Consider the following 14,153-nt stretch of genomic DNA (forward strand, 5'->3'; position numbering starts at 1 on the left):
TTATTTCTAAGTAAAATCCAGTCTTTTCCCCATGTCATTCATTCATTCATTCATTCATTCATTCATTCATTCATTCATTCATTCATTCATTGGATTTGTATGCTGCCCCCCTTTGGAAGTCTAAATCCACCTCTTTCTCTAACGTCTTGTAACTTTTTAAAAGTTAATCCCTGGTCTCTTCCCTTGCCATATAAATTTCATTGTCGTTTTATTTAAATACAGTATTTCTACCATTGGGCTATAAGCCCAGGTTAGACTGCTGACATCCACAACTTCTGGAGGAAAAGCTATTTCCCACTGATTAACTGTTCTCGCTGTCAGCAAATTTCTACACCCTATTTCCATCCCCCAAGTAGTTCTTGTGTTCCTGAATAGTGATGGGCGAACCCAATGGTGTTCGGGTTCGGCAAGTTCGGACGAACTTTATGTAAAATTCGGCCGAACCTGAACTCGAACCCGAACGGGGAATCCCTCCCACGAAGAGATTCCGGGGGTGGAACTTTGACGTCACCGGCAGGTTGCTAAGGACGCCAAGGTGATCACTTCCTGCATTCCATGGAATCCAGGAAGTGATCACTTTGGCGTCCTTAGCAACCTGCCGGTGACGTCAAAGCTCCAAACGCCGAACACGACCCCGAACTTTGCCCGAAGTTTGAAAAAATTTCGGGTTCGTGTTCGGCATACCGAACACTGCAAAATTCGGTACAGACCCGAATTGTGCGGGTTCAGTTCGCCCATCACTATTCCTGAACAATCCCCGGGGCATTAAAGAAAGGCAACCCAGGTGTTTTCTTGACCCTATCCAAATGCTTCTTCGACTCACCTGGGGGAACCCCGGATGAGATGGTCGACGAAGTGACCAGGCCGGTTCCCATGGCTGTCAGAGCTGCTACTTCGATGGTGTAGGTGGTGAGAGATGACAAGCCTGTGATTTTGTACTCGAGGGTTGTGTTAGATAGAGTCCGCGCCAGGCGAGATTCGTTCCTGCTGTAGACCTCCCAGGAGATTTGATAGCCTGGAGGGGGAAAAAACAGGAGGAGGCAATGAAGCCACGCTGATAGACTATCAGAGGCATCTTCTAAAGTCTCTCCCAGTGGAGCTGGGTTAAAGGACATCTCCTCCAGAACTGAGCAAGGAACTCCTGAGGTTTTCATTACTTCGGCTAAAGAGGAAAATGCTTCATTTAAGGAAAACCGGCTTGGTAACTGTTGTGGTTAGCTCTGGCCCAGCTCCTGCCCCAAGGACTGTGGGTGTGGGGGAGACATCCACACGGTGCAGGCCTGTTTTGCCCCTGGTGGAATCTGCTGATGAAGGCTCCTCTGACCAAGAAGATATGAGTGACAGGGAGGAGGAGAGTGTGGCAGACAGCTCAGAAGGAGATCAATTATCTAGCTCCTCCTTGGATTCGGAACAAGAGTTAATGATACAGCCACGCATGCGGAGAGCGATGCATAGGCAGCAACAACTGAGAGATTATTATCAAAGAAAATGAGGCCACCTGTGGTTGGGTGGGGCTGTGGTCATTAGTGAGGTGGCTATAAATAGCAGCCTGTGGGTTTGGCCATTGTGGAGGATTATCTGATCATTGTGTTTCGTGACTGCTTTACTGACTTTGACCTTTTGTGTGCTGATTTTTCCCCGCTTTGAAACTAAACCAGAGCAAAGTGTGTTTCACTTTGTGGAAGAAGAAGGACTGTGAATTGCCTCCCAGCTGCAAGCTAAGTATCTCAGAACTGATAAGGGACTTGTATAAATTACCAGTTTGTTTGGAGACTAGTGCTCTTTGCTTTACCAAAAGAGGGCTTAGGTTAAGGGAATTTTCATTATAAAGAACATTGTTTTGAATTTTCAAATGTGTGTGTGTCGGAAATTTGTACCTGTAAATTTTTGGGAGGATTCTACCAGATAGCCCGATAGAACAGTAACCAGAAGCCAGCTATCAGAAACCAGTCTTCTGCCAGGTTCTTTGATCTGCTACCAATGATTTTTATTAATATTGCTTCTTCACTGCTTATTTGACCCCTATGACAATCATTCAGTGTCGTACCACATGATTCTTGACAAATGTATATTTTATTTTATGTACGCTGAGAGCATCTGCACCAAGACAAATTCCTTGTGTGTCCAATCACACTTGGCCAATAAAATTCTATTCTATTCTATTCTATGAAGATTGCAAAAAGTTTTTACTAACACACTGTGGGTGTGGCTTATTTTGTGGGTGTGGCCTGCCTGTCATGTGACCAGGTAGGAATGGCTTGACAATCATGTGATCAGGGGAGGTGGCTTAAAGGTCATGTGACTGGCTTAAAGGTGGCCAACTTGACGTCACTCACATCAAGGGATTGGGTTAGGGATAGGGTACCTCTCCTCACCTCAAAGAGAGACAATTTCCCTCTCTATTTACTATGACTGAACATCCAATATAGACTATTTAATTATATATATGTACACCATATGTGTACATACATATTACACAAAGGCACACAAAAATATACACTGCTCAAAAAAGTAAAGGCAACACTCAAAGAACACATCCTGGATCTCAATGAATGAAATATTCTCATTGAATAATTTGTTCTGTACAAAGTTGAATGTGCAAAACAGCAGGTGAAATTGATTGTCAATCAGTGTTGCTTCCTATCCTGTTTCCCCGATAGTAAGACACCCCCGATTGTAAGACATATCAGGGGTTTCAGGGGGGTCGGCTAATATAAGCCGTACCCCGAAAGTAGGACATATGTCTTACTTTCGGGGAAACACGGGGGTATTGCCGGGGGGGAGCCCGATGACGTCGCTTCCAAGCTCCCCACGCGCCCCTCGCCTTCGCCTCGCCACGGCGCCACCGCCTCTTCCCCGGCTTGGCAAAGTGAAGGATGGCGCTGGTTCGAAGCGAGCCGAGCGGGCGGCGGCTTGCAGCGAAGGCCGACCAGCTCCGAGGCGAGCAGCCGGAGCTGCACCCTCCTTCGCCCGCCTCCTTTCCGGCAGGCAGGTGGAGCTGCCCAACTGCGCAGAGCGGCTCCTCCCCTCCAGACACATGCTTCCCCGACATGCGTCTGCAGCTCCACGCGTGCACACCGCTTGGAGCCCTGAGGTTGAACTTGGAAAAGGGCTCACGAGGCTCCTGTCCCGCGGCTGCCCTTCTGGACTCTGGGGAGATGCCTTCGGGAACGCGACCCTTTCAATTTTTTTCCAATGTAAGACATACCCCGAAAGTAAGACGTAGTGGGGCTTTTGGGGGTAAAAAGAAAGTAAGACACTGTCTTACTTTCGGGGAAACACGGTGAGTTGACAGTTTCATTTCACAAAAGCTTGATTTAAAGAAGTTATATTCTGTTGTTTAAGTGTTCCCTTTATTTTTTTGAGCAGTCTACATTATCTACTATATAAAATGTACACACACACACACACGCACGCACAGCTCTTCTAAAATTATACACATTCAACCTCATTTACTGCGATAGGAAAAACATGCCCAGAGCCCAGAAGAGAAAAAAAGGAAAAAAAATTCAAACTGTTTCTACCAGTTCTGTGCACCTGACCAAAGTTTTTCTACTGATTCTGGGTACCTGACCGTACCTGTAGGAGCCCATCACTATCTGCTACCTTGAGGAGCTTCAAAAACAAAAAATGGAGAAGCAATCGCTCTCAACCCTAGTTGTAGCCTTACAACTACTGATATGTGGCTTCACCATCCTTTAGATCAGTGTTTCCCAACCTGGGCAACTTGAAGATATCTGGACTTCAACTCCCAGAATTCCCCAGCCAGCAAATGCTAGCTGGGGAATTCTGGGAATTGAAGTCCAAATGTCTTCAAGTTGCCAAGGTTGGGAAACACTGCTTTAGATAGTCTTCTTGGTATCCTGAAAAATCACCTTTTATCCATGTCTCCCCTACCAATGAATTCAAAGCTTCACATGTACATACATACATACATACATACATACATACATACATACATACATACATACATACATACATACAAGATTGACAGCAGAAAAAGACCTCATGGTCCATCTAGTCTGCCCTTGTACTATTTTCTGTATTTTATCTTACAATGTATGTTTATCCCAGGCATGTTTAAATTCAGTTACTGTGGATTTATCAACCACGTCTCCTGGAAGTTTGTTCCAAGGATCTACTACTCTTTCAGTAAAATAATATTTTCTCATGTTGCTTTTGATCTTTCCCACAACTAACTTCAGATTGTGTCCCCTTGTTCTTGTGTTCACTTTCCTATTAAAAACACTTCCCTCCTGGACCTTATTTAACCCTTTAACATATTTAAATGTTTCAATCATGTCCACCCATGTCCTCCAGGCTATACAGATTGAGTTCATTAAGTCTTTCCTGATAAATTTTATGCTTAAGATTTTCCACCATTCTTGTAGCCCGTCTTTGGACCTATTCAATTTTTTCAATATCTTTTTGTAGGTGAGGTCTCCAGAACTGAACACAGGATTCCAAATGTGGTCTCACCAGCACTCTATATAGCAGGATCATAATAGAAACATAGAAACATAGAAGTCTGATGGCAGAAAAAGACCTCATGGTCCATCTAGTCTGCCCTTATACTATTTTCTGTATTTTATCTTAGGATGGATATATGTTTATCCCATATATCCATTTTATACATTTCTCTCTCATATCCAAAGGTCACCATTTTCATTTCCAGCTCCAAGTCTGACCACCACCACAAAAAAAACCCCCGCTCTCTTTTTCAAATTACTGAATGGCCCTGATTTTTCTTCATTTCTCTTTAAAACTGATTTAAAGGCCCACATCTTGAAACGCAGCCTATTTTGTACCCCAGAGACATGAAATTTAATTTAATTCAATTTATTAGACTTTTAAGCTGCCCAACTCCTTGCGGATTCTGGATGGCATATAGTAAAAATAATATAGTACAAAAGCAATATAAACAATCATAAGCAACATGATAAAAGAGTAGCAATATAAAACAATTAAGAAACCCCAAGATAAAACAATCATTCGGCAAACATTCATACTTTGGTTTATCTTACATGTTTTCATCCTCCAAGAGATGTCCATAAGACAGTTATAATCAGAAGATCCACAGCATGAGAACAAGGTCAAACAGGGCATCTAAATTGAAGAGGAGTGAAGCTGTCCCACAGGATCAAACAGGGCATCAAAGATAGCCAAAATTTGGCAAAAGCCCGTTAAATACCAACTTTGAACTCTTATATTTCTTCAACAACTTGAATGAAAGTGCTGCAAATTGGAAGTCCTCATTCCAGCTGTGTACTTAGTACACCTGCCAAAAATCAACCTGAAAGGCCAAGTAGTTTTGAAACTACAGCAGCCTGAAGGTTGCTGTAAATTCATTTTTGAGGATCGTTTTGCCAGGTTTGAGCTTGAACCATGTAAAAAGTAAGAAGACTAGGTACATGGGGTTTTGCCAGTTTATAAAGACTTACAAGGGGTGCAGGTTCTCCAAATATCTCCAACTGAAACCGCCGCGTTTACAGCTTCTGGAAGTTGGCCGAAAATGTCATTTTTGCGGACTCAGCAACCCTTTACTTAATGTCTCCTAGAACTCCCATTTTTTAGTCTTCTGAACTAAAATTTTGCACAGCATAGTTTTATATCATAAAGAAACTACATTTATTTATTTATTTTATTTTATTTATTAGATTTGTATGCCGCCCCTCTCCCAAGACTTGGGGCGGCTAACAACAATATAAAAAGACAATGTAAACAAATCTAATATTAAAAACAATCTTAAAAACCCCAATTTAAAGAACCACTCATACATACAAGCATACCATGTATAAATTCTATAAGCCTAGGGGGAAGGGAAAATTTCAATTCCCCCGTGCCGGACGACAGAGGTGGGTTTTAAGGAGCTTGCGAAAGGCAAGGAGGGCGGGGGCAACTCTGATATCTGGGGGGAGCTGGTTCCAGAAGGTCGGGGCCACCACAGAGAAGGCTCTTCTCCTTGGTCCAGCCAAATGACATGCCAAATTTCATCAAAATCTGAGATGGTAAGGTGGAGACCACTGGTCCACTTGACACGGAATGACTCCAATTGCATCTTCTTGTACAGTGATGGGAGCAAATAAAGGATTGAACTTCATTGGCAAGAGTCATTGTCTCGTCTCTGGGCTGGGACAGACAGGGAAACACGGATGCAAGAACAGACAGAAGTGTTCCCTTCGACAAGAACCAAAGGACGCAAATGAGATGCTAATTGGCCCAGGGGAAACGCATTGCAAAGTCAAAAAGAGTGTGAAATGCCTTTGTTCAGTGTCGCTGCCCTAGCCTAGACACTACGCACTTGGCAAATCATTTTGTCTTGTCATTTCGCGCAAAGCCATTTCCCCCGATGTGCTGAAGACCTAAACCCTCCACCTCGCTTACCTATTGTGGACTTCTGGGGCGAGCTATTCATGCCTTTTTTCCTTCCTTTCTCCCTTCCTTCCATCAACTCCCCATTTTTCTCCCCCACCCACCCACTCAATTCTGCTTCTGATTTTACTTGTTCTCTTCTCTCCCGGCCTCTGAACCTCCTGCAACAACTTCAATCGCCCCGAAGCTCTTTTATGACGCTTGCTGGCGATTGTGGCCCCAGAGTGCCTGGGGGATAAAATATATATATAGGCTTGATTGCATCTTCCTTGGTGATTAGACCCGGGGAAGACAAGACGGATCTTGTGGAAGTGAGGTCGGGGGGAGAGCATAGGCGACAAAGCATCAAGAGGCTGGGGTGATTCCCACCCATCCACCCGCAAAGAAAGGATATTTAGACTAGAATTCTTTATTGTCCAAGTGTGATTGGACACACAAGGAATTTGTCTTTGGTGCAGATGCTCTCAGTGGACATAAAAGAAAAAATACATTTGTCTAGAATAGAATAGAATAGAATAGAATATAATTCTTTACCTACCTACCTACCTACCTACCTATCTATGTATCTATCTATCTATTTATCTATCTATCTACCTCTAGCTCTATCTATCTATCCCTATCCTATCTACCGTATCTACCATATCTACCATATCTATCTATCTATCTATCTATCTATCTATCTATCTATCTATCTATCTATCTATCTATCTATCTATCTAATAGAATAGAATAGAATAGAATAGAATAGAATTCTTTATTGGCCAAGTGTGATTGGACACACAAGGAATTTGTCTTTGGTGCAGATGCTCTCTGTGGACATAAAAGAAAAAAATACAATTTTCTAGAATAGAAAAGAATAGAATAGAAAGAATAGAATAGAATAGAATTCTTTATTGGCCAAGTGTGATTCATTGGTCAATGAGGCTTCTTCTGCAAGCTTAGCTCTGAATAGAATAGAATAGAATAGAATGGAATAGAATAGAATAGAATTCTTTATTGGCCAAGTGTGATTGGACACACAAGGAATTTGTCTTTGGTGTAGATGCACTCAGTGGACATAAAAGAAAAAGAGACATTTGTCAAGAGTCATGGGGTACAACACTTAATCGTGGGGTCAAATAAGCAATTAGGAAACAATCAATATTAATATAAATCATAAGGATTCAAGCAACAAGTTACAGACATACAGTGGGAGGAGATGGGTGGTAGGAATGACGAGAAGACTAATAGTAATAATAATGCGGCCTTAGTTTGACAGTGGTGAGGGAATTATTTGTTTAGCAGAGCGATGACGTTTGGAGAAAAAAAACTATTCTTGTGTCTACTATTCCATTCGTAGTTCTTGACAAATGTATCTTTTCTTTCATGTACGCTGAGAGCATCTGCACCAAAACAAATTCCTTCTGTGTTCAATCACATTTGGCCAATAAAGAATTCTATTCTATTCTATTCTATTCTATTCTATTCTTTCCTTATTCTATTCTATTCTTTTCTATTCTATTCTATTCTTTCCTTATTCTATTCTTTCCTTATTCTATTCTATTCTTTTCTATTCTATTCTTTCCTTATTCTATTCCATTCTATTCTATTCTTTTCTATTCTATTCTTTCCTTATTCTATTCTATTCTTTTCTATTCTATTCTATTCTTTCCTTATTCTATTCTATTTGATTCTTTTCTATTCTATTCTATTCTTTCCTGATTCTATTCTATTCTATTCTTTCCTTATTCTATTCCATTCTTTTCTATTCTATTCTTTTCTTTTCTATTCTATTCTTTCCTTATTCTATTCTATTCTATTCAGAGCTAAGCTTGCAGAAGAAGCCTCATTGCCCAATGAATGAGGCAGATAAAAAGAACCTAGAAAGGCAAATTAAAGATGTTTTCCTTCTGTTGAAAGAAAAAAAGTTATCTTAAAAAAAAAGTTATCGAATGTGACCGATGACTGACCAATAGAAGACTCAATGCAAGCAGCAAAGGGGCTTTCCTTTATGCTCTGGCCTTAGTAACATCTTTTTAAGCAGCGGTGTAACTGAAACGGATGACCTCAGGAGCATCAGAAATAATTTTCTGTTGATCTGGACTAAATTCTGGACGAGAGAGCTGTACATCCAATCAGAAACTGTCCACCTGCATCCAGGCCCTCATAAATCAGAATTTATCCAGGGAATGAGGAAGACACTGAAATTTACAATGGGCAATTTACCAAAAACCCGCTCGTTCCCTCCGGTGGCCCCTTATTCCTCTTATTCTATGGGTTAGATTTAAAGACAAAGTCACAGTGGATCACACCTTCGCAGCCAAGTGACAAAGGAGGAATCTCCTAGGAATTCTGAGTTATCTCAGCAAACAGCATCCAAGCCACCTCGTCCTTCGCAAGCTGTGAATGGTTTTTGTCACTTCTAGCCTTCCAGTCTAAACAATGCAAGTGTTTCTCACAATATGAGATGGTTTCCAGCAGTGACTGTAGTAGGGGATCGAAATATGCAAGATGGCATCATGATCGAAGCTTGGGTGGGGGTGCCCTAACCAATGTATTTTGGACCTGGATCTTCCATGAAGGTGATCCAATGCTTTGGTCTCATAAACCTTGACCGATGCATCTCTAGAAATTGAAGGTGGTTGAGTGGGGACACCCGGTCCACTTGGCAAAGAATGACCCCAGCTAGCAGTTAGCTGAAGGAGCCTGCAGTGCTGCACTTTAACCATTGCACCACCCCAGCTCAAATCACCCTATTATTATTATTATTATTATTATTATTATTATTATTATTATTATTATTATGTCATGTAGCGGTGAATTATGTTTGCCGATCCCAGTAAAGCGGCCTTTTGCAATTGACAGACGGAGATTTTGTCAATTCCGATGGTTTTCAAATGTCTGCTGAGATCCTTTGGGACTGCGCCTAGCGTGCCAAGTACCACTGGGACCACTTTCACGGGCTTATGCCAGAGTCGTTGCAGCTCGATTTTTAGATCTTCGTATTTCACTAATTTCTCTAGCTGCTTCTCCTCAATTCTGCTGTCTCCTGGGATTGCGATGTCGATGATCCATACTTTCTTTTTCTCCACGATCACAATGTCTGGTGTGTTATGCTTCAGAATTCGGTCAGTCTGAAGTCGGAAGTCCCACAGTAGTTTTGCTTGCTCATTTTCAACCACTTTTTCAGGCTTATGATCCCACCAGTTCTTTGCCACTGGTAAATGGTAGTTCCGGCACAAGTTCCAGTGGATCATCTGTGCCACAGCATCATGTCTATGCTTGTAGTCAGTCTGTGCGATCGTTTTGCAGCAGCTGAGTATGTGATCGATTGTTTCGTCTGTTTCTTTACAGAGTCTGCACTTTGGATTGTCTGTTGATTTTTCAATTCTGGCATTATTATTATTATTGTTATTATTATTATTATTATTATTATTATTATTATTATTATTATTATTAATTAGATTTGTATGCCAGCCCTCTCCAAAGGACTGGGAGCGGCTCACAACAAAAATATACAATACAAATCCAATGATTAAAAACAAAACCATTAAAACCCTCGATATAAAAACAATCATACATCCCAAACAAACCATACATAAAACAGGACGGCCGAGGGGAATCCATTTTTTAGGAGTTAGCGAAAGGCAAGGAGGGTGGGGGCAGTCCTAATCTCCAGGGGAAGTTGATTCCAGAGGGTCAGGGCCGCCACAGAGAAGGCTCTTCTCCTGGGTCCTGCCAGACGGCATTGTTTTGTCGACGGGACCCGGAGAAGGCCAACTCTGTGGGACCTAATCGGTCGGTGGGATTCATGCGGCAGAAGGCAGTCCCTAAGGTCCCTATGCCTTCTGCCATCTTTAAAACTCCTGGAAACCATGTTTGAAAAATTTCACTTGGGTTTCCATGGAAATGTGGGAAGCTAAATTGTGGACTCTTAGCTCAGGGGTTAAATCCAGCAGGTTCTAACAGGTTCTAGAGAACCGATAGCGGAAATTTTGAGAAGTTTGGAGAACTGGCAAATACCACCTCTGGCTGGGGAGGAAATGAAGATTTTGCAGTATCCTTCCCCCGCCACATCCATCAAACCATGCCCAACGAACTGGTAAATAAATAAAATTGGATTTTGCCACTGACTTAGCTCCTTCTGTTCTTTTTCACTTTTTTTTTAAAACTGGATATGCTGGAATGAACACTTTGTCTATGCAACATAAATTATTTTCCCTAGAATGATGGATGGTCTTCTTTTGCTGTCCTTGGATTTCAGATTCGTTTATCATAATAACAAATGTTTGCTAACAAACCCTTCCCTTGCCTACTGTAGCTCAAATGTGTAATGCATTGGTTCCCAACCCCTTTACTTTTTGGCCGTGCCCTACCTGAGCATCTGTAAAATCCATATCGTGGCATATAATCCTTACTATTCAAAAGCTGAACTTCTACTCACACGGAGAAAGCCTAAATGGCCATTAAACTCCATTGCTTCCGCCATACCTGCCTCTCCCCAGCAAGACTGGGATATTTTGACCCTCTGCCACCCCAGAGATAAGTTAAGTCCAGTGACCGGTTAGGTCCCACACAGTGGGCCTTCTCCGGGTCCCATCAACAAAACAATGTCGTTTGGTGGGGCCCAGGGGAAGAGCCTTCTCTGTGGCAGCCCCGGCCCTCTAGAACCAACTCCCCCCGGAGATTAGAATTGCCCCCACCCTCCTTGCCTTTCGTAAACTCCTTAAAACCCAGCTCTGTCGTCAAGCGTGGGGGAACTGAGACATCTCCCCCTGCCTATGTAGTTCTACTGCATGATATGACTGTATGTATGTTTTTTATATTGGGGTTCCTTGCTTTTTAGACTTTTTAAATGTGTAATTGTTATATTAGATTTTAATTATTAGATTTGTCATTATATATTGCTTTTGTCACTGTTGTGAGCCGCCCCGAGTCTGCGGAGAGGGGCGGCATACAAATCTAATAAATAATAATAATAAATAAATAATAATAATAATAATAATAATAATAATAATAATAATAAACAAGGTTGCAATTGTCCCCCATTTTTGGGAATGACTGGTATAATGGGAATAAGAAGAGAATACTCACAATATACAAGACGTGTTACATGGTTCTGCCAGTTTTAAGTGGCAGAAAAGTCCAGTATTACAATGTTCTGACAATAATAACACAACAAATGGGCTTTATTGTTCAGAATCTCGCCAAAATGGAGAAGTAGAAGGGAACTTCTAGGTTCTACCATATTTGTGAAAGAAGCTTATGGACCTCTGTCTGGAAGCCCACACCACATTTCGGACATAAACACTCTAGAAAACGTCCAGAGATGCTTTACTAGAAGAGCCCTCCACTCCTCCACTTGCAAAACCTATGCAACTAGACTCACAATCCTAGGTTTAGAAAGCTTAGAACTATGTTGCCTTAAACACAGTCTAAGCATAGCCCATAAAATCATCTGCTACAACGTCCTTCTTGTCAACGACTACTTCAGCTTCAACCACAACAACACACGAGCACAAAACAGATACAAACTTAAAGTAAACCGCTCCAAACTCGACTACAGGAAAAACAACTTTAGTAACCGAGTAGTTGATGCATGGAACTCACTACCAGATTCTGTAGTATCATCATCTAACCCCCCAAATTTTACCCTTAGTGTTCTGTCGGGCTCTCTGGTAGAATCCTCCCAAAACTTCACAGGTACAAATTTCAGACACACACACGTTTGAAAATTCAAAACAATGTTCTTTATAATGAAAAATCACTTAAACCAAGCCCTCTTTTGGGATAGAAAAGAGCCCTCGTCTCCAAACAAACTGGTAATTTATACAAGTCCCTTATCAGTTCTGTGATACTTAGCTTGCAGCTATTAGGCAATTCACAGTCCTTCTTGTTTCACAAAGTGAAACACATTTTGCTCTGGTTTAGTTTCAAAGTGGGGAAAAACCAGCACACAAAAAGTCAAAGTCAGTAAAGCAGTCAGGAAACACAACGATCAGATAATCCTCCACAATGGCCAAACCCACAGGCTGCTATTTATAGCAGGCTCACTAATGACCACAGCCCCACCCAACCACAGGTGGCCTCATTTTCTTTGATAATAATCTCTCAGTTGTTTCTGCCTATGCATCGCTCTCCGCATGCGTGGCTGTATCATTAACTCTTGTTCTGAATCCAAGGAGGAGCTAGATAATTGATCTCCTTCTGAGCTGTCTGCCCCACTCTCCTCCTCCCTGTCACTCATGTCTTCTTGGTCAGAGGAGCCTTCATCAGCAGATTCCGCCGGGGGCAAAACAGGCCTGCAGCATGTGGATGTCTCCCTCACATCCATAGTCCTTGGGGCAGGAGCAGGGCCAGAGCTAACCACAACACATAGTTTATCCACTCTTGACCTCTCCCGATTCCTAAGAGGTCAGTAAGGGGCGTGCATAGGTGCACCAGAGGGCCTTCCATCCCCTGTCCTATATTTGCTCAACTGAGAAGCAACTCAACAAGCTGCTTCCAACTCTGGAGAGCAAAGTAACATCTTACACACCTTGGTGTAAATTTAGGCAGCCATCTAATCTCAGAGGGGTGGTAGAACAGCAAATAAAATGAAGTGTGTACCTTTAATAGGGGTGGCAAGACATGATATTTAGGAAGCTCAAAGCTGGTGGAGATGTGTTTTCTCCCACAGATTGTTCTTGGCAAGGTCAATTATTGTCAAAAAGCAGTAACTGGTCCTCATATATCTCCAACCGCTCTCTGGAGGACTTCTCAGCTCCAGAGAAGTCAAAGCCAAGATCTTAACATTTCCACTCAGCCAGAGGCTCTTCACAAACACACGATTCTCCGAGCAGAACAATTTTCTCAGCCTTCCTTTCTCCTACCTTCTCTGCGAGTCCATTTGTCCCCCTTTTGCAAGGTTTTTTTCCTAACAGCACTTTGCGGATACTTGCCTGTAATAATGCCGTTTTTCTCCACGGGTTCTTGCCAGCTGACCTTGAGAGAAGTGTCCAGAATCTCTGTGAAGCTCAGGTGTCCCACCGTTCCTGGGACTGGAAAGAGAAACAAAAACAGACTGTTAACAGGAAAAGCTGCTTTTTATTTGGGGATCAGATTCAGGTCAGCGGTTGGGTGGATTGAAGAAATGAAAAAGAGCCAGCCGCCAGGGTTAGCCGGGAGTGAGAAACCGAGAGCTGTCAAAAACACGGAGGTGCTAAAGATGATTGCGGTTATCTCGCTGGTACCCAAGTTTTTACTCACGTCCTCCCAAGCTGTTCACAGAAGGGACCCGAGTGGGTTTGACAGCCCAGATTTATAAATAGAAAGAGGAATGGTCTTCTCTGAGAAAAAAAAAAGGAAAATCCTGTGGGACTAAGTGTCAAAGCACAGCTCACATATAAAGCATCTCAGAATACTATAGTTAGAAGGCATCTATGGGGTCTTCTATTCCAGCCTCCTTGCTCAAGCAGGAGATCCTATGCCAGTGATGGCGAACCTATGGCATGGGTGCCACAGGTGGCACGTGGAGCCCCACGGAGGCTTCTCCCCGCCTTTTCCGGCCCTGTTTCCTCCCAGGAGATTCCTAGAGAAGCCACACGGAGGCTTCTCCCCGCCTTTTCCAGCCCTGTTTCCTCCCAGGAGATTCCAAGAGAGGCCCCACGGAGGCTTCTCCCCACCTTTTCCAGCCTGTTTCCTCCCAGGAGATTCCAAGAGAGGCCCCATGGAGCTTCTCCCAGCCTTTTCCGGGTCTGTTTCCTCCCAGGAGATTCCTAGAGAAGCCCCATGGAGGGTTCTCCCCGCCTTTTCCAGCCCTG

The 14,153-nt window shown here is 42.7% G+C and overlaps 1 protein-coding gene across 4 annotated transcripts in view; it reads right to left on the reverse strand.

The window, feature by feature from the left end:
- The window catches only part of SDK1 (sidekick cell adhesion molecule 1), a 601,127-nt gene that overhangs the window by 178,005 nt on the left and 408,969 nt on the right, over nucleotides 1–14,153 (reverse strand). For all 4 annotated transcript variants that reach the window (XM_070761314.1, XM_070761317.1, XM_070761313.1 and 1 more), the window contains exons 20-21: nucleotides 13,293–13,391; nucleotides 824–1,015 (exon numbers count right to left, since the gene is read on the reverse strand). In XM_070761314.1, coding sequence (XP_070617415.1) covers nucleotides 824–1,015; nucleotides 13,293–13,391 — 291 coding nt within the window. The remainder of the gene's footprint in view (nucleotides 1–823; nucleotides 1,016–13,292; nucleotides 13,392–14,153) is intronic.

The sequence above is a fragment of the Erythrolamprus reginae genome, chromosome 9, assembly GCF_031021105.1.
Source record: "Erythrolamprus reginae isolate rEryReg1 chromosome 9, rEryReg1.hap1, whole genome shotgun sequence".
Taxonomy (NCBI): Eukaryota; Metazoa; Chordata; class Lepidosauria; order Squamata; family Dipsadidae; genus Erythrolamprus; species Erythrolamprus reginae.